Source organism: Coregonus clupeaformis, unplaced genomic scaffold (genome assembly GCF_020615455.1).
Source record: "Coregonus clupeaformis isolate EN_2021a unplaced genomic scaffold, ASM2061545v1 scaf1387, whole genome shotgun sequence".
NCBI classification, from domain to species: domain Eukaryota; kingdom Metazoa; phylum Chordata; class Actinopteri; order Salmoniformes; family Salmonidae; genus Coregonus; species Coregonus clupeaformis.
Genome location: NW_025534841.1, coordinates 1930 through 29183, shown reverse-complemented (window position 1 = coordinate 29183; position 27254 = coordinate 1930). Strand labels below are relative to the sequence as shown.

Below are 27254 nucleotides of genomic sequence, written 5' to 3'. Positions count from 1 at the left end.
AAAGATGGCAGACTTTCGGGACGACAACGGAGCTCGAGCCCTACTGGCCTTGCAATCTGCCCCTTGCAGCCCTGTTCGAGTCGGGGTGACCTCGGCCGCACACCCTCCCAATTTCTCCTTCTCGGGCTCTTCGGTGCTGGGCCGGGGCTGCGGAATGCCTACTCGCCTCGCGTCCCCGCCTCGGGCCCTGGCCAAGCTCGAAGGCCGGGACTTTGAGTTTGTCATGCGGCAGCGAACGGTGACCGTAGGCCGTAACTCGTCGCACGGCTCCGTGGACATCAACATGGGTCACTCCAGCTTCATCTCTCGGCGGCACCTCCAGATCACCTTGGAGGAGCCGTGCGGGTTCTCGCTGCGCTGCCTCGGCAAGAACGGGGTGTTCGTGGACGGCGTGTTCCAGAGGAGAGGCGCGCCACCCATGCAACTGCCCCGAGAGTAAGTTAGCTTAGCATGACTAGCATGCTAATGTTGCTAGCTACATAAACAAAACACAAGCCACATTACACCGTCTAAGCTGGCTACTGGAAGCTAGCTAGCTAACTAGTTGTCTACTCAATACATTCGCATTGAGAGCCCCATATTGGAAAAAGATAGGAGACTGTGGCTAACTTGTAAGTTAGCTTAGCATAACTAGCATGCTAATGTTGCTAGCTACATAAACAAACATAAGCCACATTACACATCTAAGCTGGCTACTGTGAAGCTAGCTAGCTAACTAGTTGTCTACTCAATACATTAGCCATTCGCATTGAGAGCCCATATTGAAAAAAGATAGGAGACTGTGGCTAACTTTTTACCTACATTAGGAAGACGCTAGCTAAAGTGAATCCGTTGCAGACGTGAGCAGCATTATGGAAGTAGCTAAACAGAAACATTAGCCACATTTAGAGTTAACTTGTTAGCTTAGCTACTGACTGTATCTTAGTGTTTTGACGGACGCTGGCGTCGGCGTCGCGTAAACAAAGTCACTCAAGTCAGCATGACGGATATTTACGATCTAATCAAAGTGTATTGGTCGCCTACACAGATTTGCAGACGCAGCGAAATGCTTGTTTCTCTAGCAACAACAGTGCAGGAATACCTAGCAAGCAATACAAAAAAACATAGAAATATCATAACGACAAATGTCAGTCTGGAATATATATACAGTACCAGTCAAAAGTTTGGACACACCTACTCATTCCAGTTTTTAAAAAAACAAACAATTTTCTACATTGTAGAGTAATAGTGAAGACATCAGGTAGCTTAGTGGTTAGTGGTTAAGAGCGTTGTGCCAGTAACCGAAAGGTCGCTGGTTCTAATCCCAGAGCCGACTCGGTGACAAATCTGTCGATGTGCCCTTGAGCAAGGCACTTAACCCCTAATTGCTCCTGTAAGGTGCTCTGGATAAGCTCTGCAAATGACTAAAAATGTTTAAAAAAAAAAAAAAAAAAAAAAACTTGAAATAACATATGGAATCATGTAGTAACCAAAAAAGTGTTAAACAAATCAAAATATATTTTCGATTCTTCAAAGTAGCCACCCTTTGCCTTGATGACAGCTTTGCACACTCTTGGCATTCTCTCAACCAGCTTCATGAGGTAGTCACCTGGAAATCATTTCAATTAACAGGTGTGCCTTGTTAAAAGTTATTTGTTTTTTTCTTGTCATCAGTTTACAAGGTAGGTGGTCAGAAGATGGCCCTATTTTACCATCTTATCAACCAAAAGCCGTCCATTTACTTAAACACAACAGTCAATCTGCTTTACATCAAAACCATCAAGCGCTATGATGAAACTGACCGCCACAGGAAAGGAAGACCCAGAGTTACCTCTGCTGCGGAGGATAAATTCATTAGAGTTACCAGCCTCAGAAATTGCAGCCCAAATAAATGCTTCACAGAGTTCAAGTAACAGACACATCTCAACATCAACTGTTCAGAGGAGCCTGCGTGAATCAGGCCTTCATGGTCGAATTGTTGCAAAGAAACCACTACTGAAGGACACCAATAAGAAGAAGAGACCTGCTTGGGCCAAGAAACACGAGCAATGGACATTAGACCGGTCGAAATCTGTAATTTGGTCTGATGAGTCCAAATTTGAGATTTTTGGTTCCAACCTCTATGTCTTTGTGAGACGCAGAGCAGGTGAACGGATTATCTCCGATGTGTGGTTCCCACCGTGAAGCATGGAGGAGGTGGTGTGGGGTACTTTGCTGGTGACACTGTCAGTGATTTTATTTAGAATTCAAGGCACACTTAACCCGCATGGCTACCACAGCATTCTGCAGCGATACGCCATCCCATCTGGTTTGCGCTTAGTGGGACTATCATTTGTTTTTCAACAGGACAATGACCCAAACACACCTCCAGGCTGTGTAAGGGCTATTTGAGTGATGGAGTGCTGCATCAGATGACCTGGCCTCCACAATCACCTGACCTCAACCCAAATGAGATGGTTTGGGATGAGTTGGACTGCAGAGTGAAGGAAAAGCAGCCAACAAGTGCTCAGCATATGTGGGAACTCCTTCAAGACTGTTGGAAAAGCATTCCAGATGAAGCTGGTTGTGAGAATGCCAAGAGTGTGCAAAGCTGTCATCAAGGCAAAAGGGTGGCTACTTTGAAGAATCTCAAATATAAAATATATTTTGATTTGTTTAACACTATTTTGGTTACTACATGATTCCATGTGTGTTATTTCAAAGTTTTGATGTCTTCACTATTATTCTACAATGTGGAAAATAGTAAAAATAAAGAAAAACCCTTGAATGAGTAGGTGTGTCCAAACTTTTGACTGGTACTGTGTGTGTGTGTGTGTGTGTGTGTGTGTGTGTGTGTGTGTGTGTGTGTATATAGGGCAGTTGTTGTTGTTGCCATCCTGTACCTGTCCCGCAGGTGTGATGTTCGGATGTACCGATCCTGTGCAGGTGTTGTTACACGTGGTCTGCCACTGCGAGGACGATCAGCTGTCCGTCCTGTCTCCCTGTAGCGCTGTCTTAGGCATCTCACAGTACGGACATTGCAATGTATTGCCCTGGCCACATCTGCAGTCCTCATGCCTCCTTGCAGCATGCCTAAGGCACGTTCACGCAGATGAGCAGGGACCCTGGGCATCTTTCTTTGGTGTTTTTCAGAGTCAGTAGAAAGGCCTCTTTAGTGTCCTAAGTTTTCATAACTGTGACCTTAATTGCCTACCGTCTGTAAGCTGTTAGTGTCTTAACGACCGTTCCACAGGTGCATGTTCATTAATTGTTTATGGTTCATTGAACAAGCATGGGAAACAGTGTTTAAACCCTTTACAACGAAGATCTGTGAAGTTATTTTGATTAATTATCTTCGAAAGTCAGGGTCCTGAAGAAGGGATGTTTATATATATATATATATATAGATAGATAGATAGATAGATAGATAGATATCACACATGGTCGAAAGTATGTGGACTCTCCTTCAAATTTACATTTTAGTCATTTAGTAGACGCTATTATCCAGAGCGACTTACATTTTCATACTGGCCCCCCCGTGGGAATCGAACCCACAACCCTGGCGTTGCAAACGCCATGCTCTACCAACTGAGCTACAGGGGACCTTGTCATGTGACCCTGGACTAGACACCTTGTCATGTGACCCTGGACTAGACACCTTGTCATGTGACCCTGGACTAGATACATTGTCATGTGACCCTGGACTAGATACATTGTCATGGGACCCTGGACTAGACATATTGTCATGTGACCCTGGACTAGATACCTTGTCATGTGACCATAGGTTAGATACCTTGTCATGTGACCCTGGACTAGATACCTTGTCATGTGACCATAGGTTAGATACCTTGTCATGTGACCATAGGTTAGATACCTTGTCATGTGACCATAGGTTAGATACCTTGTCATGTGACCATAGGTTAGATACCTTGTCATGTGACCATAGGTTAGATACCTTGTCATGTGACCATAGGTTAGATACCTTGTCATGTGACGCTAGACCAGATGAGTGGATTTGGCTATTTCAGCCCGTTGATGACAGGTGTATAAAATCGAGCACACAGCCATGCAATCTCCATAGACAAACATTGGCAGTAGAATGGCCTTACTGAAGAGCTCAGTGTCTTTCAACGTGGCACCGTCATAGGATGCCACCTTTCCAACAAGTCAGTTTGTAAAATGTCTGCTCTGCTAGAGCTTCCCCCGGTCAACTGTAAGTGCTGTTATTGTGAAGTGGAAACGTCTAGGAGCAACAACGGCTCAGCCGCGAAGTGGTAGGCCACACAAGCTCACAGAACGGGACCGCTGTAGCGCGCAGCTCGTAAAAATCGTCTGTCCTCGGTTGCAACACTCAGTACCGAGTTCCAAACTGCCTCTGGAGGCAACGTCGGCAAAATAACTGTTCATCGGGAGCTTCATGAAATTGGTTTCCATGGCCGAGAAGCTGCACACAAGCCTAATATCACCATCACAATGCCAAGCGTCAGCTGATCACACAGATGACAATATTGTTGTTGTTTGTAATGAATGGAGGAATAAGATTCTTATTACTGATATCAAAAATAATTCAATTAATCACATCAAGTGGAGATGTACAGTTGAATTCGGAAGTTTACATACACTTAGGCTGGAGTCATTAACTTTTTTTCAACCACTCCACACATTTCTTGTTAACAAACTATAGTTTTGGCAAGTCGGTTAGGACATCTACTTTGTCCATGATACAAGTAATTTTCCCAACAATTGTTTACAGACAGATTTATAATTATAACATATTTATATATTATATATATAACACTTGTAATTCACTGTATCACAATTCCAGTGGGTTAGAAGTTTACATACACTAAGTTGACTGTGCCTTTAAACAGCTTGGAAAATTCCAGAAAATGATGTCATGGCTTTAGAAGCTTCTGATAGGATAATTGACATCATTTGAGTCATTTGGAGGTGTACCTGTGGATGTATTTCAAGGCCTACCTTCAAACTCAGTGCCTCTTTGCTTGACATCATGGGAAAATGAAAAGAAATCAGCCAAGACCTCAGAAAAAAAATTGTAGACCTCCACAAGTCTGGTTCATCCTTGGGAGCAATTTCCAATCGTCTGAAGGTACCAAGTTCATCTGTACAAACAATAGTACGCAAGTATAAACACCATGGGACCACACAGCCGTCATACCGCTCTGGAAGGAGACGCGTTCTGTCTCCTAGAGATGAACGTACTTTGGTGCGAAAAGTGCAAATCAATCCCAGAACAACAGCAAAGGATCTTGTGAAGATGCTGGAGGAAACAGGTACAAAAGTATCTATATCCACAGTAAAACAAGTCCTATATCGACATAACCTGAAAGGCCGCTCAGCAAGGAAGAAGCCACTGCTCCAAAACCGCCATAAAAAAGCCAGACTACGGTTTGGAACTGCGCATGGGGACAAAGATCGTACTTTTTGGAGAAATGGCCTCTAGTCTGATGAAACAAAAATAGAACTGTTTGGCCATAATGACCATCGTTATGTTTGGAGGAAAAAGGGGGGGGGGGGTAGCTTGCAAGCCGAAGAACACCATCCCAACCGTGAAGCACGGCGGTGGCAGCATCATGCTGTGGGGGTGCTTTGCTGCAGGAGGGACTGGTGCACTTCACAAAATAGATTGCATCATGAGGAAGGAAAATTATGTGGATATATTGAAGCAACATCTCAAGACGTCAGTCAGGAAGTTAAAGCTTGGTCGCAAATGGGTCTTCCAAATGGACAATGACCCCAAGCATACTTCCAAAGTTGTGCCAAAATGGCTTAAGGACAACAAAGTCAAGGTATTGGAGTGGCCATCACAAAGCCCTGACCTCAATCCTATAGAAAATGTGTGGGCAGAACTGAAAAAGCGTTTGCGAGCAAGGAGGCCTCAAACCTGACTCAGTTACACCAGCTCTGTCAGGAGGAATGGGCCAAAATTCACCCAATTTATTGTGGGAAGCTTGTGGAAGGCTACCCGAAACATTTGATCCAAGTTAAACAATTTAAAGGCAATGCTACCAAATACTAATTGAGTGTATGTAAACATCTGACCCACTGGGAATGTGATGAAATGTGATGAAATAAATCATTCTCTCTACTATTATTCTGACATTTTCACATTCTTAAAATAAAGTGGTGATCCTAACTGACCTAAGACAGGTAATTTTTTACTAGGATTAAATGTCAGGAATTGTGAAAAACTGAGTTTAAATGTATTTGGCTTAGGTGTATGTAAACTTCCGACTTCAACTGTACTTTCCATTCAAACACACATTTTAAAAAGTAGAACAGGAATAGTGTGTTTCAAAGGGAAGTGTGCTGGTCCCGTGTAGCTCAGTTGGTAGAGCATGGCGTTTGCAACGCCAGGGTTGTGGGTTCGATTCCCACGGGGGGCCAGTATGAAAAATGTATGCACTAACTAACTGTAAGTCGCTCTGAATAAGAGCGTCTGCTAAATGACTATAAATGTAAGTGTGAGGCAGCTATCTGTCTGTCTGTCTGTGTGTCTGTCTGTCTGTCTGTCTGTCTGTGTGGTGCCTGTCTGTCTGTCTCTGTCTATATACTAACCTGATCATGGGCTGGTGCCACCAACTGAAAAACGTAGTGGCAGCATTATTACCACCAGGGGAAAGTGTTAGTGTGTAACCAGGTGTGTTAACTTAATGGAACTAATGGCTGCTCTAACAGGAGTAGAGAGTGTTCTAATGTCTAGGAACTGTAAAATAGTGAACTAAACACCTCCATCTGTCTTCTCTCTCTCTCCTCTCCTCCCCCTCCCCCTCTCCTCCCCCTCTCTCTCTCTCTCCTCCCCCTCTCTCCCCTCCCCTCTCCTCCCCCTCTCTCTCTCTCTCTCCTCCCCCTCTCTCTCCTCCCCCTCTCTCTCTCTCCCCCCTCTCCCTCTCTCTCTCTCTCCTCCCCCTCTCTCTCCTCCCCCTCTCTCCTCCCCCTCTCTCTCCTCCCCCTCTCCCTCTCCTCCCCTCCCCTCTCCTCCCCCTCTCCCTCTCCTCCCCCCTCTCCCCTCTCTCTCTCTCCTCCCTCCCCTCTCTCTCTCTCCTCCCCCTCTCTCCCCCCTCTCCTCCCCCTCCCTCTCCTCCCCCTCCCCCTCTCCCCTCTCTCTCCCTCTCCTCTCTCTCCTCCCTCCCTCTCTCTCTCTCCTCCCCCTCTCTCTCCTCCCCCTCTCCTCCCCCTCTCCCTCTCCTCTCCCCTCTCCTCCCTCCCCTCTCCCTCTCCTCCCCCCTCTCCCTCTCCTCTCTCTCCTCCCCCCTCTCTCTCTCCCCTCTCCTCCCCCCTCTCTCTCTCCTCCCCCTCTCTCTCTCTCTCCCTCCCTCTCCTCTCCTTCCCCTCTCTCTCTCCCCTCTCCTCTCCTCCCCCTCTCCCTCTCCTCCTCCCTCTCCCTCTCCTCCCCCTCTCCCTCTCCTCCCCCCCCTCCCCCTCTCCCCTCTCCTCCCCCTCTCCCCTCTCCTCCTCCTAGCTGTGTATTCAGGTTCCCCAGTACAGTGATAAAGATCCAGTTCTCCTCTCTGTTGTCTGGAGAGGAGTTGAGAGAGGAGGAGCAGCAGTCTCCTCCGCCCCGCCTCTCCCTCCTCCCCCACATCTCCCCCCTCAAGATCAGCATTCCCACAATGCACCATGATGACCTGCGACACCTGGTCAGCCCGCTGCCCTCCCCGACAGGCACCCTCAGGTGAGGACAGATAGATTAACACATGCATGCTCACACACACACACACACACACGTTCAGAATCTCTGAGTTCGCGTTAGTTGGGGGGACTGTTCCATGACACTCCTGAATGCATCATTTGGGGAATTTTAGATTCTCCCTGATTGTCTAGTTTTTATTTTGGTGATTTTTAGTTCTCAAAAGAGGATCTTATTCAAATCAAATCGTATTGGTCGCATACACGTGTTTAGCAGATGTTATAGCGGGTGTAGCGAAATGCTTGTGCTTCTAGCTCCAACAGTGCAGTAATATCTAACAAGTAATATCTAACAATTTCACAACATATACCCAATATACACAAATCTAAGTCAGGAATGAATTAAGAATATATACATATATGGACGAGCGATGTCAGAGCGGCATGGACTAAGATACAGTAGAACATTATAGAATAGAATACAGTATATACATATGAGATGAGTAATACAAGATATGTAAACATTATTAAAGTGAGTAGTGTTCCATTTCTTAAAGTGGCCAGTGATTTCAATAGGCAGCAGCAGCCTCTAATGTGCTAGTGATGGCTATTTAACAGTCTGATGGCCTTGAGATACAAGCTGTTTTTCAGTCTCTCGGTCCCAGCTTTGATGCACCTGTACTGACCTCGCCTTCTGGATGATAGCGGGGTGAACAGGCAGTGGCTCGGGTGGTTGATGTCCTTGATGACCTTTTTGGCCTTCCTATGACATCGGGTGCTGTAGGTGTCCTGGAGAGCAGGCAGTGTGCCCCCGGTAATGCGTTCGGCAGACCGCACCACCCTCTGGAGAGCCCTGCAGTTGCGGGCGGTGCAGTTGCCGTACCAGTCGGTGATACAGCCCGACAGGATGCTCTCAATTGTGCATCTTTAAAAGTTTGAGGCTTTTAGGTGCCAAGCCAAATTTCTTCAGCCTCCTGAGGTTGAAGAGACTCTGTTGCGCCTTCTTCACCACACTGTTTGTGTGGGTGGACCATTTCAGTTTGTCAGTGATGAGTATGCCAAGGAACTTGAAGCTTTCCACCTTCTCCACTGCAGTCCCGTCGATGTGGATAGGGGGGTGCACCCTCTGCTGTTTCCTGAAGTCCACGATCATCTCCTTTGTTTTGTTGACGTTAAGGGAGAGGTTATTTTTCCTGGCACCGAGTGAGTGAGAGGTTATTTTTCCTGGCACCGAGTGAGTGAGAGGTTATTTTTCCTGGCACCGAGTGAGTGAGAGGTTATTTTCCTGGCACCGAGTGAGAGGTTATTTTCCTGGTACCGAGTGAGAGGTTATTTTCCTGGTACCGAGTGAGTGAGAGGTTATTTTCCTGGTACCGAGTGAGAGGTTATTTTCCTGGCACCGAGTGAGAGGTTATTTTCCTGGCACCTCGCTCCTATCACGCTGTGGCCTATTTAAGTATATAGCTCTATCTTTTCTAAATACTTTTAGTAGTTTAAGTTTACAAAGAAAACATTTCTCCATTCAAAAATATTATTTGTGTGTGTGTGTGTGTGTGTGTGTGTGTTTGTGTGTGTGTGTGTGTGTGTGTATATATATGTTATTTTTTTTAAAGATTTTTTTTATTTTATTTTTTACTGTTTGGACATAGGTGCCCGAAAAAACACTTGCCCAAGACTTAGTCAGAAAAAACCCTGGGAAGAGAGAGGAAGTGTTTCCCAGCGTATTCCCTCTGTGTCTCCCCCTGGTGGTGTGTGTGTGGTCCTGCACCACGTATTCCCTCTGTGTCTCTGTGTCTCCCCCTGGTGGTGTGTGTGTGGTCCTGCACCACGTGGGCCCTCCAGTGTCATAGTGTGTCAAGCCATATATGGCACGGCAGCCGCTAGCAGGCTCCTGATTGGTTCAACCACAGGTTGTTTTGCCTAGGCCCTGATTTGTTTGTCCTCACTCACTGGTTTCCTTTTCAGAGCTCCCCCCTTAGCCTCCTACACACACACACACACACCCCCCCTTCCCTCGCTCCTATCACACACTGTGGCCTTATCCAGGCTTGCTGCTGTAACACCCCCTACAGTAATTGATACATGGACACTTCCCCCAGACCTCCCCCAAAACCAAAACATTGGGATGGAGCCACTGGTCTAGTTGGACAAGTTTCTACTGTGTGTTTTTATATTCTCCCCTAACGTCCCCCTCTCCTTGGCAGTTCTCATGTTGACACTGGTGGGGGGTGGGGGGGTGGGGGGGGGGGGACTAGAAGAGGGAGGGAGGGAGGGAGGGAGGGATAAGGGTGTGAGTGTGTGTGTGTGTTTGTGTGTGTGTGTGTGCTGTCGTTTGTAGCAAAAGTAAAGTGCTGAAAAAATACATTATTTATAAAGAATACATGAGTGAAGTAAAGGTTGAGGGGAGTCTGGGGTTACGACCCTGCTGATTACATCACTCTAGTTCTCAGTTCTAAACCTATTTACATAGTTCTATAGTTGTATAGTTTGGAGGTTCTACTGTTCTAAACCTATTTACATAGTTCTCTAGTTCTATAGTTTGGAGGTTCCACAGTTCTAAACCTATTTACATAGTTCTCTAGTTGTATAGTTTGGAGGTTCCACAGTTCTAAACCTATTTACATAGTTCTATAGTTTGGAGGTTCCACAGTTCTAAACCTATTTACATAGTTCTCTAGTTGTATAGTTTGGAGGTTCCACAGTTCTAAACCTATTTACATAGTTCTATAGTTGTATAGTTTGGAGGTTCTACTGTTCTAAACCTATTTACATAGTTCTCTAGTTGTATAGTTTGGAGGTTCCACAGTTCTAAACCTATTTACATAGTTCTCTAGTTCTATAGTTTGGAGGTTCCACAGTTCTAAACCTATTTACATAGTTCTCTAGTTGTATAGTTTGGAGGTTCCACAGTTCTAAACCTATTTACATAGTTCTCTAGTTGTATAGTTTGGAGGTTCCACAGTTCTAAACCTATTTACATAGTTGTATAGTTTGGAGGTTCTACAGTTCTAAACCTATTTACATAGTTCTATAGTTGTATAGTTTGGAGGTTCTACAGTTCTAAACCTATTTACATAGTTCTCTAGTTCTATAGTTTGGAGGTTCCACAGTTCTAAACCTATTTACATAGTTCTCTAGTTCTATAGTTTGGAGGTTCCACAGTTCTAAACCTATTTACATAGTTCTCTAGTTGTATAGTTTGGAGGTTCCACAGTTCTAAACCTATTTACATAGTTCTATAGTTGTATAGTTTGGAGGTTCTACAGTTCTAAACCTATTTACATAGTTCTCTAGTTCTATAGTTTGGAGGTTCCACAGTTCTAAACCTATTTACATAGTTCTCTAGTTCTATAGTTTGGAGGTTCCACAGTTCTAAACCTATTTACATAGTTCTCTAGTTCTATAGTTTGGAGGTTCCACAGTTCTAAACCTATTTACATAGTTCTCTAGTTCTATAGTTTGGAGGTTCCACAGTTCTAAACCTATTTACATAGTTCTCTAGTTCTATAGTTTGGAGGTTCCACAGTTCTAAACCTATTTACATAGTTCTCTAGTTCTATAGTTTGGAGGTTCCACAGTTCTAAACCTATTTACATAGTTCTCTAGTTCTATAGTTTGGAGGTTCCACAGTTCTAAACCTATTTACATAGTTCTCTAGTTCTATAGTTTGGAGGTTCCACAGTTCTAAACCTATTTACATAGTTCTCTAGTTGTATAGTTTGGAGGTTCCACAGTTCTAAACCTATTTACATAGTTCTCTAGTTGTATAGTTTGGAGGTTCCACAGTTCTAAACCTATTTACATAGTTGTATAGTTTGGAGGTTCTACAGTTCTAAACCTATTTACATAGTTCTCTAGTTGTATAGTTTGGAGGTTCCACAGTTCTAAACCTATTTACATAGTTCTCTAGTTGTATAGTTTGGAGGTTCCACAGTTCTAAACCTATTTACATAGTTCTCTAGTTGTATAGTTTGGAGGTTCCACAGTTCTAAACCTATTTACATAGTTCTATAGTTGTATAGTTTGGAGGTTCCACAGTTCTAAACCTATTTACATAGTTCTATAGTTGTATAGTTTGTAGGTTCTACAGTTCTACACCTATTTACATAGTTCTCTAGTTGTATAGTTTGGAGGTTCCACAGTTCTAAACCTATTTACATAGTTCTCTAGTTGTATAGTTTGGAGGTTCCACAGTTCTAAACCTATTTACATAGTTCTCTAGTTGTATAGTTTGGAGGTTCCACAGTTCTAAACCTATTTACATAGTTCTATAGTTGTATAGTTTGGAGGTTCTAGAGTTCTAAACCTATTTACATAGTTCTATAGTTGTATAGTTTGGAGGTTCCACAGTTCTAAACCTATTTACATAGTTCTATAGTTGTATAGTTTGGAGGTTCTAGAGTTCTAAACCTATTTACATAGTTCTATAGTTGTATAGTTTGGAGGTTCCACAGTTCTAAACCTATTTACATAGTTGTATAGTTTCGAGGTTCCACAGTTCTAAACCTATTTACATAGTTGTATAGTTTGGAGGTTCCACAGTTCTAAACCTATTTACATAGTTCTCTAGTTGTATAGTTTGGAGGTTCCACAGTTCTAAACCTATTTACATAGTTCTATAGTTGTATAGTTTGGAGGTTCTAGAGTTCTAAACCTATTTACATAGTTCTATAGTTGTATAGTTTGGAGGTTCCACAGTTCTAAACCTATTTACATAGTTGTATAGTTTCGAGGTTCCACAGTTCTAAACCTATTTACATAGTTGTATAGTTTGGAGGTTCCACAGTTATAAACCTATTTACATAGTTCTCTAGTTGTATAGTTTGGAGGTTCTACAGTTCTAAACCTATTTACATAGTTCTATAGTTGTATAGTTTGGAGGTTCTAGAGTTCTAAACCTATTTACATAGTTCTATAGTTGTATAGTTTGGAGGTTCCACAGTTCTAAACCTATTTACATAGTTGTATAGTTTCGAGGTTCCACAGTTCTAAACCTATTTACATAGTTGTATAGTTTGGAGGTTCCACAGTTCTACACCTATTTACATAGTTCTCTAGTTGTATAGTTTGGAGGTTCCACAGTTCTAAACCTATTTACATAGTTCTATAGTTGTATAGTTTGGAGGTTCTAGAGTTCTAAACCTATTTACATAGTTCTATAGTTGTATAGTTTGGAGGTTCCACAGTTCTAAACCTATTTACATAGTTGTATAGTTTCGAGGTTCCACAGTTCTAAACCTATTTACATAGTTGTATAGTTTGGAGGTTCCACAGTTCTAAACCTATTTACATAGTTCTATAGTTGTATAGTTGTTTAGTTCTATAGTTCCAGTTAGTTCTAAGGTTGTGTGATTATAGTTCCAGTTAGTTCTAAGGTTGTGTGATTATAGTTCTATAGTTCCAGTTAGTTCTAAGGTTGTGTGATTATAGTTCTATAGTTCCAGTTAGTTCTAAGGTTGTGTGATTATAGTTCTATAGTTCCAGTTAGTTCTAAGGTTGTGTGATTATAGTTCTATAGTTCCAGTTAGTTCTAAGGTTGTGTGATTATAGTTCTATAGTTCCAGTTAGTTCTAAGGTTGTGTGATTATAGTTCTATAGTTCCAGTTAGTTCTAAGGTTGTGTGATTATAGTTCTATAGTTCCAGTTAGTTCTAAGGTTGTGTGATTATAGTTCTATAGTTCCAGTTAGTTCTAAGGTTGTGTGATTATGGTTCTATAGTTCCAGTTAGTTCTTCGGTTGTGTGATTATAGTTCTATAGTTCCAGTTAGTTCTAAGGTTGTGTGATTATAGTTCTATAGTTCCAGTTAGTTCTAAGGTTGTGTGATTATAGTTCTATAGTTCCAGTTAGTTCTAAGGTTGTGTGATTATAGTTCTATAGTTCCAGTTAGTTCTAAGGTTGTGTGATTATAGTTCTATAGTTCCAGTTAGTTCTAAGGTTGTGTGATTATAGTTCTATAGTTCCAGTTAGTTCTAAGGTTGTGTGATTATAGTTCTATAGTTCCAGTTAGTTCTAAGGTTGTGTGATTATAGTTCTATAGTTCCAGTTAGTTCTAAGGTTGTGTGATTATAGTTCTATAGTTCCAGTTAGTTCTAAGGTTGTGTGATTATAGTTCTATAGTTCCAGTTAGTTCTAAGGTTGTGTGATTATAGTTCTATAGTTCCAGTTAGTTCTAAGGTTGTGTGGTTATAGTTCTATAGTTCCAGTTAGTTCTAAGGTTGTGTGATTATAGTTCTATAGTTCCAGTTAGTTCTAAGGTTGTGTGATTATAGTTCTATAGTTCCAGTTAGTTCTAAGGTTGTGTGATTATAGTTCTATAGTTCCAGTTAGTTCTAAGGTTGTGTGATTATAGTTCTATAGTTCCAGTTAGTTCTAAGGTTGTGTGATTATAGTTCTATAGTTCCAGTTAGTTCTAAGGTTGTGTGATTATAGTTCTATAGTTCCAGTTAGTTCTAAGGTTGTGTGATTATAGTTCTATAGTTCCAGTTAGTTCTAAGGTTGTGTGATTATAGTTCTATAGTTCCAGTTAGTTCTAAGGTTGTGTGATTATAGTTCTATGGTTCCAGTTAGTTCTAAGGTTGTGTGATTATAGTTCTATAGTTCCAGTTAGTTCTAAGGTTGTGTGATTATAGTTCTATAGTTCCAGTTAGTTCTAAGGTTGTGTGATTATAGTTCTATAGTTCCAGTTAGTTCTAAGGTTGTGTGATTATAGTTCTATAGTTCCAGTTAGTTCTAAGGTTGTGTGATTATAGTTCTATAGTTCCAGTTAGTTCTAAGGTTGTGTGATTATAGTTCTATAGTTCCAGTTAGTTCTAAGGTTGTGTGATTATAGTTCTATAGTTCCAGTTAGTTCTAAGGTTGTGTGATTATAGTTCTATAGTTCCAGTTAGTTCTAAGGTTGTGTGATTATAGTTCTATAGTTCCAGTTAGTTCTAAGGTTGTGTGATTATAGTTCTATAGTTCCAGTTAGTTCTAAGGTTGTGTGATTATAGTTCTATAGTTCCAGTTAGTTCTAAGGTTGTGTGATTATGGTTCTATAGTTCCAGTTAGTTCTAAGGTTGTGTGATTATAGTTCTATAGTTCCAGTTAGTTCTAAGGTTGTGTGATTATAGTTCTATAGTTCCAGTTAGTTCTAAGGTTGTGTGATTATAGTTCTATAGTTCCAGTTAGTTCTAAGGTTGTGTGATTATAGTTCTATAGTTCCAGTTAGTTCTAAGGTTGTGTGATTATAGTTCTATAGTTCCAGTTAGTTCTAAGGTTGTGTGATTATAGTTCTATAGTTCCAGTTAGTTCTAAGGTTGTGTGATTATAGTTCTATGGTTCCAGTTAGTTTCTAAGGTTGTGTGATTATAGTTCTATAGTTCCAGTTAGTTCTAAGGTTGTGTGATTATAGTTCTATAGTTCCAGTTAGTTCTAAGGTTGTGTGATTATAGTTCTATAGTTCCAGTTAGTTCTAAGGTTGTGTGATTATAGTTCTGTAGTTCCAGTTAGTTCTAAGGTTGTGTGATTATAGTTCTATAGTTCCAGTTAGTTCTAAGGTTGTGTGATTATAGTTCTATAGTTCCAGTTAGTTCTAAGGTTGTGTGATTATAGTTCTATAGTTCCAGTTAGTTCCTAAGGTTGTGTGATTATAGTTCTATAGTTCCAGTTAGTTCTAAGGTTGTGTGATTATAGTTCTATAGTTCCAGTTAGTTCTAAGGTTGTGTGATTATAGTTCTATAGTTCCAGTTAGTTCTAAGGTTGTGTGATTATAGTTCTATAGTTCCAGTTAGTTCTAAGGTTGTGTGATTATAGTTCTATAGTTCCAGTTAGTTCTAAGGTTGTGTGATTATAGTTCTATAGTTCCAGTTAGTTCTAAGGTTGTGTGGTTATAGTTCTATAGTTCCAGTTAGTTCTAAGGTTGTGTGATTATAGTTCTATAGTTCCAGTTAGTTCTAAGGTTGTCTGATTATAGTTCTATAGTTCCAGTTAGTTCTAAGGTTGTGTGATTATAGTTCTATAGTTCCAGTTAGTTCTAAGGTTGTGTGATTATAGTTCTATAGTTCCAGTTAGTTCTAAGGTTGTGTGATTATAGTTCTATAGTTCCAGTTAGTTCTAAGGTTGTGTGATTATAGTTCTATAGTTCCAGTTAGTTCTAAGGTTGTGTGATTATAGTTCTATAGTTCCAGTTAGTTCTAAGGTTGTGTGATTATAGTTCTATAGTTCCAGTTAGTTCTAAGTTTGTCTGATTATAGTTCTATAGTTCCAGTTAGTTCTAAGGTTGTCTGATTATAGTTCTATAGTTCCAGTTAGTTCTAAGGTTGTGTGATTATAGTTCTATAGTTCCAGTTAGTTCTAAGGTTGTGTGATTATAGTTCTATAGTTCCAGTTAGTTCTAAGGTTGTGTGATTATAGTTCTATAGTTCCAGTTAGTTCTAAGGTTGTGTGATTATAGTTCTATAGTTCCAGTTAGTTCTAAGGTTGTGTGATTATAGTTCTATAGTTCCAGTTAGTTCTAAGGTTGTGTGATTATAGTTCTATAGTTCCAGTTAGTTCTAAGGTTGTGTGATTATAGTTCTATAGTTCCAGTTAGTTCTAAGGTTGTGTGATTATAGTTCTATAGTTCCAGTTAGTTCTAAGGTTGTGTGATTATAGTTCTATAGTTCCAGTTAGTTCTAAGGTTGTGTGATTATGGTTCTATAGTTCCAGTTAGTTCTAAGGTTGTGTGATTATGGTTCTATAGTTCCAGTTAGTTCTAAGGTTGTGTGATTGGAGTTTTAACGGTTTGTTTTATCTTTTCCTGTCCTCTATTTTCTTTCTCTCTCATTTCACTCTTCCTCCTCCTCATGTCTCCTTCCTCTTCTTTTGTTTGAAGCAGCTGCAGCCCTTAACCCTGCTGAACAACACACACTACAGCATCTGAACAACACACACACTACAGCATCTGAACAACACACACACTACAGCATCTGAACAACACACACACTACAGCATCTGAACAACACACACTACAGCATCTGAACAACAATAAACACTACAGCATCTGAACAACAACACACACTACAGCATCTGAACAACAACACACTACATCATCTGAACAACAACACACTACAGCATCTGAACAACAACACACTACAGTATCTGAACAACACACACACACTACAGCATCTGAACAACAATAACACTACAGCATCTGAACAACAACACACACTACAGCATCTGAACAACACACACTACAGCATCTGAACAACAATAAACACTACAGCATCTGAACAACAACACACACTACAGCATCTGAACAACAACACACTACAGCATCTGAACAACACACACTACAGCATCTGAACAACAACACACTACAGCATCTGAACAACACACACACTCTCCCCTGGAAACCACTCTTTACTTTACTGCCAGAAGGAGGGGCGTGTGTGTGTGTGTGTGTGTGTGTGTGTGTGTGTGTGTGTGTGTGTGTGTGTGTGTGTGTGTGTGTGTGTGTGTGTGTGTGTGTGTGTGTGTGTGTGTGTGTGTGTGTGTGTGTGTGTGTGTGTGTGGTCTGGGGATCCTCCCACCTTGTAGTAGGGATTTAGTCATTTTATCAAAATCAGTTTTCCGTAAAACGCGAAGAAAAAGTCATAGAATTCCACGTAAATTCCCAATGCAGCAACGCTGCTGCCAGCAACGGTTTGGGTCTCACGGTGCGCCCCTTTCAGACGGTTTGGGTCTCACGGTGCGCCCCTTTCAGACGGTTAAGGATTGCACCTGTACTACTATCACTGTACCTCAGTTCCACCTCACAAAGTCTGCATTTCCTTCTCATTTAACTTGTCAGAGGATTGTCGTACAGGACTGCTGCTGTCGCTGGCCTTTCTCTGTCATTTTCCAGCTGTTAACGACGATGACCTAGTGGTGGAGAGTCGACTCATAAAGAATTGATTCCTCCACTCCTTGCACGTCGACTTCCCGGTGTCGACTCCCATTTCTGAGTGTCAAGATTCGATTCTACTAGGAATGTCTATCAGTATAGGCAGGTCAGCCACCAGACAGACAGTCAGAACCGTGCACTAGGCCTATCTATCAGTATAGGCAGGTCAGCCACCAGACAGACAGTCAGAACCCTGCACTAGGCCTATCTATCAGTATAGGCAGGTCAGCCACCAGACAGACAGAACCCTGCACTAGGCCTATCTATCAGTATAGGCAGGTCGGCCACCAGACAGACAGTCAGAACCGTGCACTAGGCCTATCTATCAGTATAGGCAGGTCAGCCACCAGACAGAACCCTGCACTAGGCCTATCTATCAGTATAGGCAGGTCAGCCACCAGACAGAACCCTGCACTAGGCCTATCTATCAGTATAGGCAGGTCAGCCACCAGACAGAACCCTGCACTAGGCCTATCTATCAGTATAGGCAGGTCAGCCACCAGACAGACAGAACCCTGCACTAGGCCTATCTATCAGTATAGGCAGGTCAGCCACCAGACAGACAGTCAGAACCCTGCACTAGGCCTATCTATCAGTATAGGCAGGTCAGCCACCAGACAGACAGAACCCTGCACTAGGCCTATCTATCAGTATAGGCTGGTCAGCCACCAGACAGACAGAACCCTGCACTAGGCCTATCTATCAGTATAGGCTGGTCAGCCACCAGACAGACAGAACCCTGCACTAGGCCTATCTATCAGTATAGGCAGGTCAGCCACCAGACAGACAGTCAGAACCCTGCACTAGGCCTATCTATCAGTATAGGCGGGTCAGCCACCAGACAGACAGTCAGAACCCTGCACTAGGCCTATCTATCAGTATAGGCAGGTCAGCCACCAGACAGACAGTCAGAACCCTGCACTAGGCCTATCTATCAGTATAGGCAGGTCAGCCACCAGACAGAACCCTGCACTAGGCCTATCTATCAGTATAGGCAGGTCAGCCACCAGACAGAACCCTGCACTAGGCCTATCTATCAGTATAGGCAGGTCAGCCACCAGACAGAACCCTGCACTAGGCCTATCTATCAGTATAGGCAGGTCAGCCACCAGACAGAACCCTGCACTAGGCCTATCTATCAGTATAGGCAGGTCAGCCACCAGACAGACACTCAGAACCCTGCACTAGGCCTATCTATCAGTATAGGCAGGTCAGCCACCAGACAGACAGAACCGTACATTTGACGGACCACATGTGTTTTTATCAGTGCAGTATTTTACTTTGTGGGGGGTTAAGTGCCTTGTCAATACCAGTGATAATAATGAAGGTTATTTAATGAAGTGGTTCCTTGCATCATACAACACCATTTACAGTCTCCTTTTTGGCCTATGGTGATACAGACCTGTTTTGGGACAAGTACCTTGAGCTTTCGGACAAGTAACAAATCAGTCCTACTTGTCCGAGCACAGCAGAGTAGAGTACAGCAGAGTAGAGTACAGCAGAGTAGAGTATATACAGTAGTACAGAGTAGAGTACAGCAGAGTAGAGTATATTCAGTAGTACAGAGTAGAGTACAGCAGAGTAGAGTATATACAGTAGTACAGAGTAGAGTACAGCAGAGTAGAGTATATACAGTAGTACAGAGTAGAGCACAGCAGAGTAGAGTATATACAGTAGTACAGAGTAGAGTACAGCAGAGTAGAGTATATGCAGTGGTACAGAGTAGAGGTACAGCAGAGTAGAGTATATTCAGTGTACAGAGTGAGAGTACAGCAGAGTAGAGTACAGCAGAGTAGAGTACAGCAGAGTAGAGCCAGCAGGTAGAGTATATACAGTGGTACAGGTAGAGTACAGCAGAGTAGAGTACAGCAGAGTAGTACAGCGGAGAGAGTAGAGTCAGCAGAGTGAGGACAGCAGAGTAGAGTACATCAGAGTAGAGTACAGCAGAGTAGAGTATATTCAGTAGTACAGAGTAGAGTACAGCAGAGTAGAGTACAGCAGAGTAGAGCACATCAGAGTAGAGTACAGCAGAGTAGAGTACAGCAGAGTAGAGCACATCAGAGTAGAGTATATACAGTGGTACAGTAGAGGTACAGCAGAGTAGAGTACAGCAGAGTAGAGTACAGCGGAGTACGAGTAGGTACAGAGTGAGAGTACAGCAGAGTGAGTATGCAGTGGTACAGAGTAGAGTACAGCAGAGCAGAGTATATACAGTGGTACAGGTAGAGTACAGCAGAGTAGAGTATATACAGTAAGTACAGAGTAGAGTACAGCAGAGTAGAGTATATACAGTAGTGCAGAGTAGAGTACAGCAGAGTAGAGTATATACAGTAGTACAGAGTAGAGTACAGCAGAGTAGAGTATATACAGTAGTACAGAGTAGAGTACAGCAGAGTAGAGTATATACAGTAGTACAGAGTAGAGTACAGCAGAGTAGAGTATATACAGTAGTACAGGTAGAGTACAGCAGAGTAGAGATACAGTAGTACAGAGTAGAGTACAGCAGAGTAGAGTACAGCAGAGCAGAGTATATACAGTAGTACAGAGTAGAGTACAGCAGAGTAGAGTACAGCGAGAGTAGAGTATATACAGTAGTACAGAGTAGAGTACAGCAGAGTAGAGTATATACAGTAGTACAGAGTAGAGTGCAGCCAGAGTAGAGTACAGCAGAGTAGAGTATATACAGTAGTACAGAGTAGAGTACAGCAGAGTATAGTATATGCAGTGGTACAGAGTAGAGTACAGCAGAGTAGGTATATACAGTGGTACAGAGTAGAGTACAGCAGAGTGAGAGTATATACAGTAGTACAGAGTAGAGTGCAGCAGAGTAGAGTATATACAGTAGTACAGGTAGAGTACAGCGAGAGTAGAGTATATACAGTAGTACAGAGTAGAGTACAGCAGAGTAGAGTATATACAGTAGTACAGAGTAGAGTACAGCAGAGTAGAGTATATTCAGTAGTACAGAGTAGAGTACAGCAGAGTAGAGTATATACAGTAGTACAGAGTAGAGTACAGCAGAGTAGAGTACAGCAGAGTAGAGTACAGCAGAGTAGAGTATATACAGTAGTACAGAGTAGAGTACAGCAGAGTAGAGTACAGCAGAGTAGAGTATATACAGTAGTACAGAGTAGAGTACAGCAGAGTAGAGTATATACAGTAGTACAGAGTAGAGTACAGCAGAGTAGAGTATATACAGTAGTACAGAGTAGAGTACAGCAGAGTAGAGTACAGCAGAGTAGAGTATATACAGTAGTACAGAGTAGAGTACAGCAGAGTAGAGTATATTCAGTAGTACAGAGTAGAGTACAGCAGAGTAGAGTATATTCAGTAGTACAGAGTAGAGTATATACAGTGCTGTACAGTAAATCTGCACAGTTCTTCCAGTAAATGTGTTTTTGGAAAATGTTCAGTGTAAATAGTTAAAAGTAGTCCTTATAGAGTTGTATGGTTTGTTAGACTTTTGAAATCAATGATTTCTGTTTGGCATCCATTTGAAGTGAAAGTCAAGAGTCTCAGTGCAATTCAATTAGGTGGAATTATCCCATTCTATTATAGGTCTTCATCATCCTCTCCTCCTCCTCCTCTCCTCCTCTCTCCTCCTCTCCAGTGTTCCTAACTCGTGCCCGGCCAGTCCGAGGGGTGCGGGGTCATCGGGTTATCGCTACGGACGCAACGTGACCTCCGACCTCCAGCTGGCTGCAGAGTTCGCTGCAAAGGCTGTCTCCGAGCAACAGAGGGGCGTTGCCGAGCAACAGGGAGAGTCCGGCGGCGGAGACAGCCCCAGGGTATACCTCACTCCGTGTGTGTGTGTCTACTGTGTGTGTGTGTGTGTGTCTACTGTGTGTGTGTGTGTGTCTACTGTGTGTGTGTGTGTGTGTCTACTGTGTGTGTGTCTACTGTGTGTGTGTCTACTGTGTGTGTGTGTGTGTGTGTGTGTGTGTCTACTGTGTGTGTCTACTGTGTGTGTGTGTGTCTAGTGTGTCTATTGTGTGTGTGTCTAGTGTGTCTATTGTGTGTGTGTCTATTGTGTGTGTGTGTGTGTGTCGAGTGTGTGTGTATCTACTGTGTGTGTGTGTGTATCTACTGTGTGTGTGTGTTAACCCCCCTCTCCTCTCTTATCCAGGATGAGTCTAAGCCTCCCTACTCCTACGCCCAGTTGATAGTCCAGGCCATCTCTTCAGCACCAGACAGACAGCTGACCCTCTCTGGAATCTACACGCACATCACCAGACACTACCCCTACTACCGTACCGCTGACAAGGGCTGGCAGGTAACTACACATCACCAGACACTACCCCTACTACCGTACCGCTGACAGGTAACTACACATCACCAGACACTACCCCTACTACCGTACCGCTGACAGGTAACTACACATCACCAGACACTACCCCTACTACCTGCAGCTGACAGGTAACTACACATCACCAGACACTACCCCTACTACCGTACCGTGACAGGTAACTACACATCACCAGACACTACCCCTACTACCGTACCGCTGACAGGTAACTACACATCACCAGACACTACCCCTACTACCGTACCGCTGACAGGTAACTACACATCACCAGACACTACCCCTACTACCTGCATTCCGCTGACAGGTAACTACACATCACCAGACACTACCCCTACTACCGTACCGCTGACAGGTAACTACACATCACCAGACACTACCCCTACTACCGTACCGCTGACAGGTAACTACACATCACCAGACACTACCCCTACTACCGTACCGCTGACAGGTAACTACACATCACCAGACACTACCCCTACTACCGTACGCTGACAGGTAACTACACATCACCAGACACTACCCCTACTACCGTACCGCTGACAGGTAACTACACATCACCAGACACTACCCCCTACTACCGTACCGCTGACGGGTAACTACACATCACCAGACACTACCCTACTACCGTACCGCTGACAGGTAACTACACATCACCAGACACTACCCCTACTACCCGTACCGCTGACAGGTAACTACACATCACCAGACACTACCCCTACTACCGTACCTCTGACAGGTAACTACACATCACCAGACACTACCCCTACTACCGTACCGCTGACAGGTAACTACACATCACCAGACACTACCCCTACTACCGTGCACCGCTGACAGGTAACTACACATCACCAGACACTACCCCTACTACCGTATCGCTGACAGGTAACTACACATCACCAGACACTACCCCTACTACCGTACCGCTGACAGGTAACTACACATCACCAGACACTACCCCTACTACCGTACCGCTGACAGGTAACTACACATCACCAGACACTACCCCTACTACTGCATCGCTGACAGGTAACTACACATCACCAGACACTACCCCTACTACCGTACCGCTGACAGGTAACTACACATCACCAGACACTACCCCTACTACCGTACCGCTGACAGGTAACTACACATCACCAGACACTACCCCTACTACCGTACCGCTGACAGGTAACTACACATCACCAGACACTACCCCTACTACCGTACCGCTGACAGGTAACTACACATCACCAGACACTACCCCTACTACCGTACCGCTGACAGGTAACTACACATCACCAGACACTACCCCTACTACCGTACCGCTGACAGGTAACTACACATCACCAGACACTACCCCTACTACCGTACCGCTGACAGGTAACTACACATCACCAGACACTACCCCTACTACCGTGCACGCTGACAGGTAACTACACATCACCAGACACTACCCCTACTACCGTACCGCTGACAGGTAACTACACATCACCAGACACTACCCCTACTACCGTACCGCTGACAGGTAACTACACATCACCAGACACTACCCCCTACTACCGTACCGCTGACAGGTAACTACACATCACCAGACACTACCCCTACTACCGTACCGCTGACAGGTAACTACACATCACCAGACACTACCCCTACTACCGTACCGCTGACGGGTAACTACACATCACCAGACACTACCCCTACTACCGTACCGCTGACAGGTAACTACACATCACCAGACACTACCCCTACTACCGTACCGCTGACAGGTAACTACACATCACCAGACACTACCCCTACTACCGTACCGCTGACAGGTAACTACACATCACCAGACACTACCCCTACTACCGTACCCTGACAGGTAACTACACATCACCAGACACTACCCCTACTACCCGTACCGCTGACAGGTAACTACACATCACCAGACACTACCCCTACTACCGTACAGCTGACAGGTAACTACACATCACCAGACACTACCCCTACTACCGTGCCGCTGACAGGTAACTACACATCACCAGACACTACCCCTACTACCGTCGCTGACAGGTAACTACACATCACCAGACACTACCCCTACTACCGTACCGCTGACAGGTAACTACACATCACCAGACACTACCCCTACTACCGTACCGCTGACAGGTAACTACACATCACCAGACACTACCCCTACTGCCGTACCGCTGACAGGTAACTACACATCACCAGACACTACCCCTACTACCGTACCGCTGACAGGTAACCAGGAAGGTAACCAGGTTTTTGATGGAAAATTGTTGTCTCCATGGACGAGTGGGGAGACAACAATCTTCCATCAAAAACCTGGTTACCTTCCTGGTAACCTTCCTGGTAACTGAGCTACATCCCTGCCGGCCAAAACCTGGTTACTCATGGGCGGCGCACAATTGGCCCAGCGTCGTCCAGGGTAGGGGAGGGAATGGCCGGCAGGGATGTAGCTCAGTTGATAGAGCATGGCGTTTGCAACGCCAGGGTTGTGGGTTCGATTCCCACGGGGGTCCAGTATAAAAAAAATATGTATTCACTAACTGTAAGTCGCTCTGGATAAGAGCGTCTGCTAAATGACTAAAATGTAATGTAATGTAAATGTCCCTCCCAAAGTAAATAAAAACTGTTTCTTGTGTAAATCCCAAAGTAACACCAGCTGTCCTCCCTCCTCCGTTCCCAGAACTCCATCCGCCACAACCTGTCCCTGAACCGTTACTTCCTGAAGGTGGCTCGGAGCCAGGAGGAGCCTGGGAAAGGTAGTTTCTGGCGCGTGGACTCGGCCTCAGAGGGTAAGCTGGTGGAGCAGGCCTTCAGGAAGAGACGGCAGAGGGGCGTGGCCTGCTTCCGCACGCCGTTCGGACCGCTCTCATCCAGGTACGACCCCTGACCCCTGACCTCTGACCCCTGGCCTTAGGTAACGCAGCTGATTCAGCTAAAGAAGGTTGTGAAGAGCAACTGGTTAGTAGAACCAGGTGTGTTAGTGCAGGGCTGGAGGAAAAGCCTGCATACACAGTAGCCTCTCTTTAGACCCTTCTCCTTGATGTAGTATGACCTGTTAGTTAAACAGTTATAACCTGTCTCTGTTTAACCCTCCCTCTCTCTCTCTCTCTCTCTCTCTCTCTCTCTCTCTCTCTGTGTCTCTCTCTCTCTCTCTCTCTCTCTCTCTCTCTCTGTCTCTCTCTCTCTCTGTCTCTCTCTCTCTCTCTCTCTGTCTCTCTCCTGTATCTCTCCATCTCTCTTTCTCTCTCTCTCTCTGTCTTTCTCCTGTATCTCTCCATCTCTCTCTCTCTCTCTCTCCTCTCTCTCTCTCTCTCTCTCTCTCTCTCTCTCTCTCTCCTCTCTGTTAAACAGTTATAATCTGTCTGTTTCTCTGTTTAACCCTCCCTCTCTCTCCCTCTCTCCCTCCCTCTCTCTCTCTCTCTCTCTCTCCCTCTCTCTCTCTCTCTCTCTCTCTCTCTCTCTCTCTCTCTCTCTCTCTCCCTCTCTCTCTCTCTCTCTCTCTCTCTCTCTCTCTCTCTCTCTCTCTCTCTCTCTCTGTCTCTGTCTCTCTCTCTCTCTCTCTCTCTGTCTCTCTCCTGTATCTCTCCATCTCTCTTTCTCTCTCTCTCTCTCTCTCTGTCTTTCTCCTGTATCTCTCCATCTCTCTCTCTCTCTCTCTCTCCCTCTCTCTCTCTCTCTCTCTCTCTCTCTCTCTCTCTCTCTCTCTCCTCTCTCTCTCCTCTCTGTTAAACAGTTATAATCTGTCTGTTTCTCTGTTTAACCCTCCCTCTCTCTCCCTCTCTCTCTCTCTCTCCTCTGTCAGTTACAGTTATAATCTGTCTGTTTCTGTCTGTTTAACCCTCTCATCTCTCTCTCTGCTTCTGCTCTCATGTGATTGGATAGAACAAAGTAAGTCTGTCTAGCTCACAGTAAGATGTGTTTGTGAGTGAGGGTGTGTCTGTGAGGGTGTGTCTGTGAGGGTGTGAGACAATCCTGGAGTGTGTGTTTGCTCTTTGCTCTCACCTTTTGAAAAGTCCCATTCAGTCTGTTTGACTTGAGTTAGTGTGTTTTACTGAAGGACCGTGTTTGACTTGAGTTAGTGTGTTTTACTGAAGGACCGTGTTTGACTTGAGTTAGTGTGTTTTACTGAAGGACCGTGTTTGACTTGAGTTAGTGTGTTTGCATCATTTTTATGCCCTAACCATCTCTCTCTCCCCCTCCCCCTCTCTCCCTCTCTCCCCCTCCCTCTCTCCCCCTCCCTCTCTCCCCCCTCCCCCTCTCTCCCCCTCCCCCTCTCTCCCCCTCTCCCTCTCTCCCCCTCCCCCTCTCTCCCTCCCCCTCTCTCCCTACCTCCCTCTCCCCCTCTCTCCCTCTCTCCCTCTCTCCCCTCTCTCCCCTCCCCCCATCTCCCTCTCTCCCCCTTTCCCCTCTAGAGTGCCCCAGCCTCCCCCACCCACCAGGGTCTCCTCTCCCCCCCCTCCAGCGGTGTCCAGACCCCAGAGTGTCTCTCTAGAGAGGGGTCTCCTCTGTCTCATGACCACACCCACCACCACGACCTGGCTCATAAACTGGCCTCCGTACCAGAGTACAGATATACACAGAGCGCCCCAGGTAGGAACACATCTACCCTGTAAACTATCCTCCGTACCAGATACACAGATACACAGGTAGGAACACATCTACCCTGTAAACTATCCTCCGTACCAGATACACAGATACACAGGTAGGAACACATCTACCCTGTAAACTATCCTCCGTACCAGATACACAGGTAGGAACACATCTACCCTGTAAACTATCCTCCATACCAGATACACAGATACACAGGTAGGAACACATCTACCCCATAAACTATCCTCCGTACCAGATACACAGATGCACAGGTAGGAACACATCTACCCCATAAACTATCCTCCGTACCAGATACACAGGTACACAGGTAGGAACACATCTACACCGTAAACTATCCTCCGTACCAGATACACAGATACACAGGTAGGAACACATCTACAGATGCTCAGACATCACAACTAAAGAAGGTGTATATAAGAAGGTTTTTTCCCCCACCCTCCCCCCAGGTTCTCCAGTTCACGGCCAGCCTGTGATCATGGCTGCCCCGCCCCACCCCCTGCCCTCGGGGATGGGTAAACCCCTAGCCTTGTTCGGTGGGGGACAGACCCTCCACATGCTGCAGAGCCCCCCCAGTACCCTCACCATGCTCCGTCTGGTCACCACGGCTACGGCCTCTCACCCCGCCAACGGGTACATCCTCACCCCCGGGGGGGGACAGAGTCATGGTAATACCAGCGCTGGCCAGCAGGGAGCAGAGGGCACCGGCGAGCATAGAGGTACGGCGAGACTGTGGCCCAATCCCAAATGGACCCCTAGACCCTAGACAATCTGAGAGGATTTCACAGGTGTTGGTGATATGGTAATATGGTGATATGGTGATATGGTAATATGGT

The 27254-nt window shown here is 44.4% G+C and overlaps 1 protein-coding gene across 1 annotated transcript; it reads left to right on the top strand.

Annotated features, from left to right (window-relative positions):
• Nucleotides 1-27254, top strand: LOC123486966 (forkhead box protein K1-like). Its single transcript, XM_045218125.1, has 8 exons — nt 1-435; nt 7442-7654; nt 21121-21298; nt 21637-21783; nt 24491-24684; nt 25741; nt 26223-26400; nt 26868-27254. The coding sequence occupies exons 1-8, from the start codon at nt 5-7 to the stop codon at nt 27182-27184; spliced, it is 1659 nt and encodes a 552-aa protein (XP_045074060.1). The 5' UTR covers nt 1-4; the 3' UTR covers nt 27185-27254.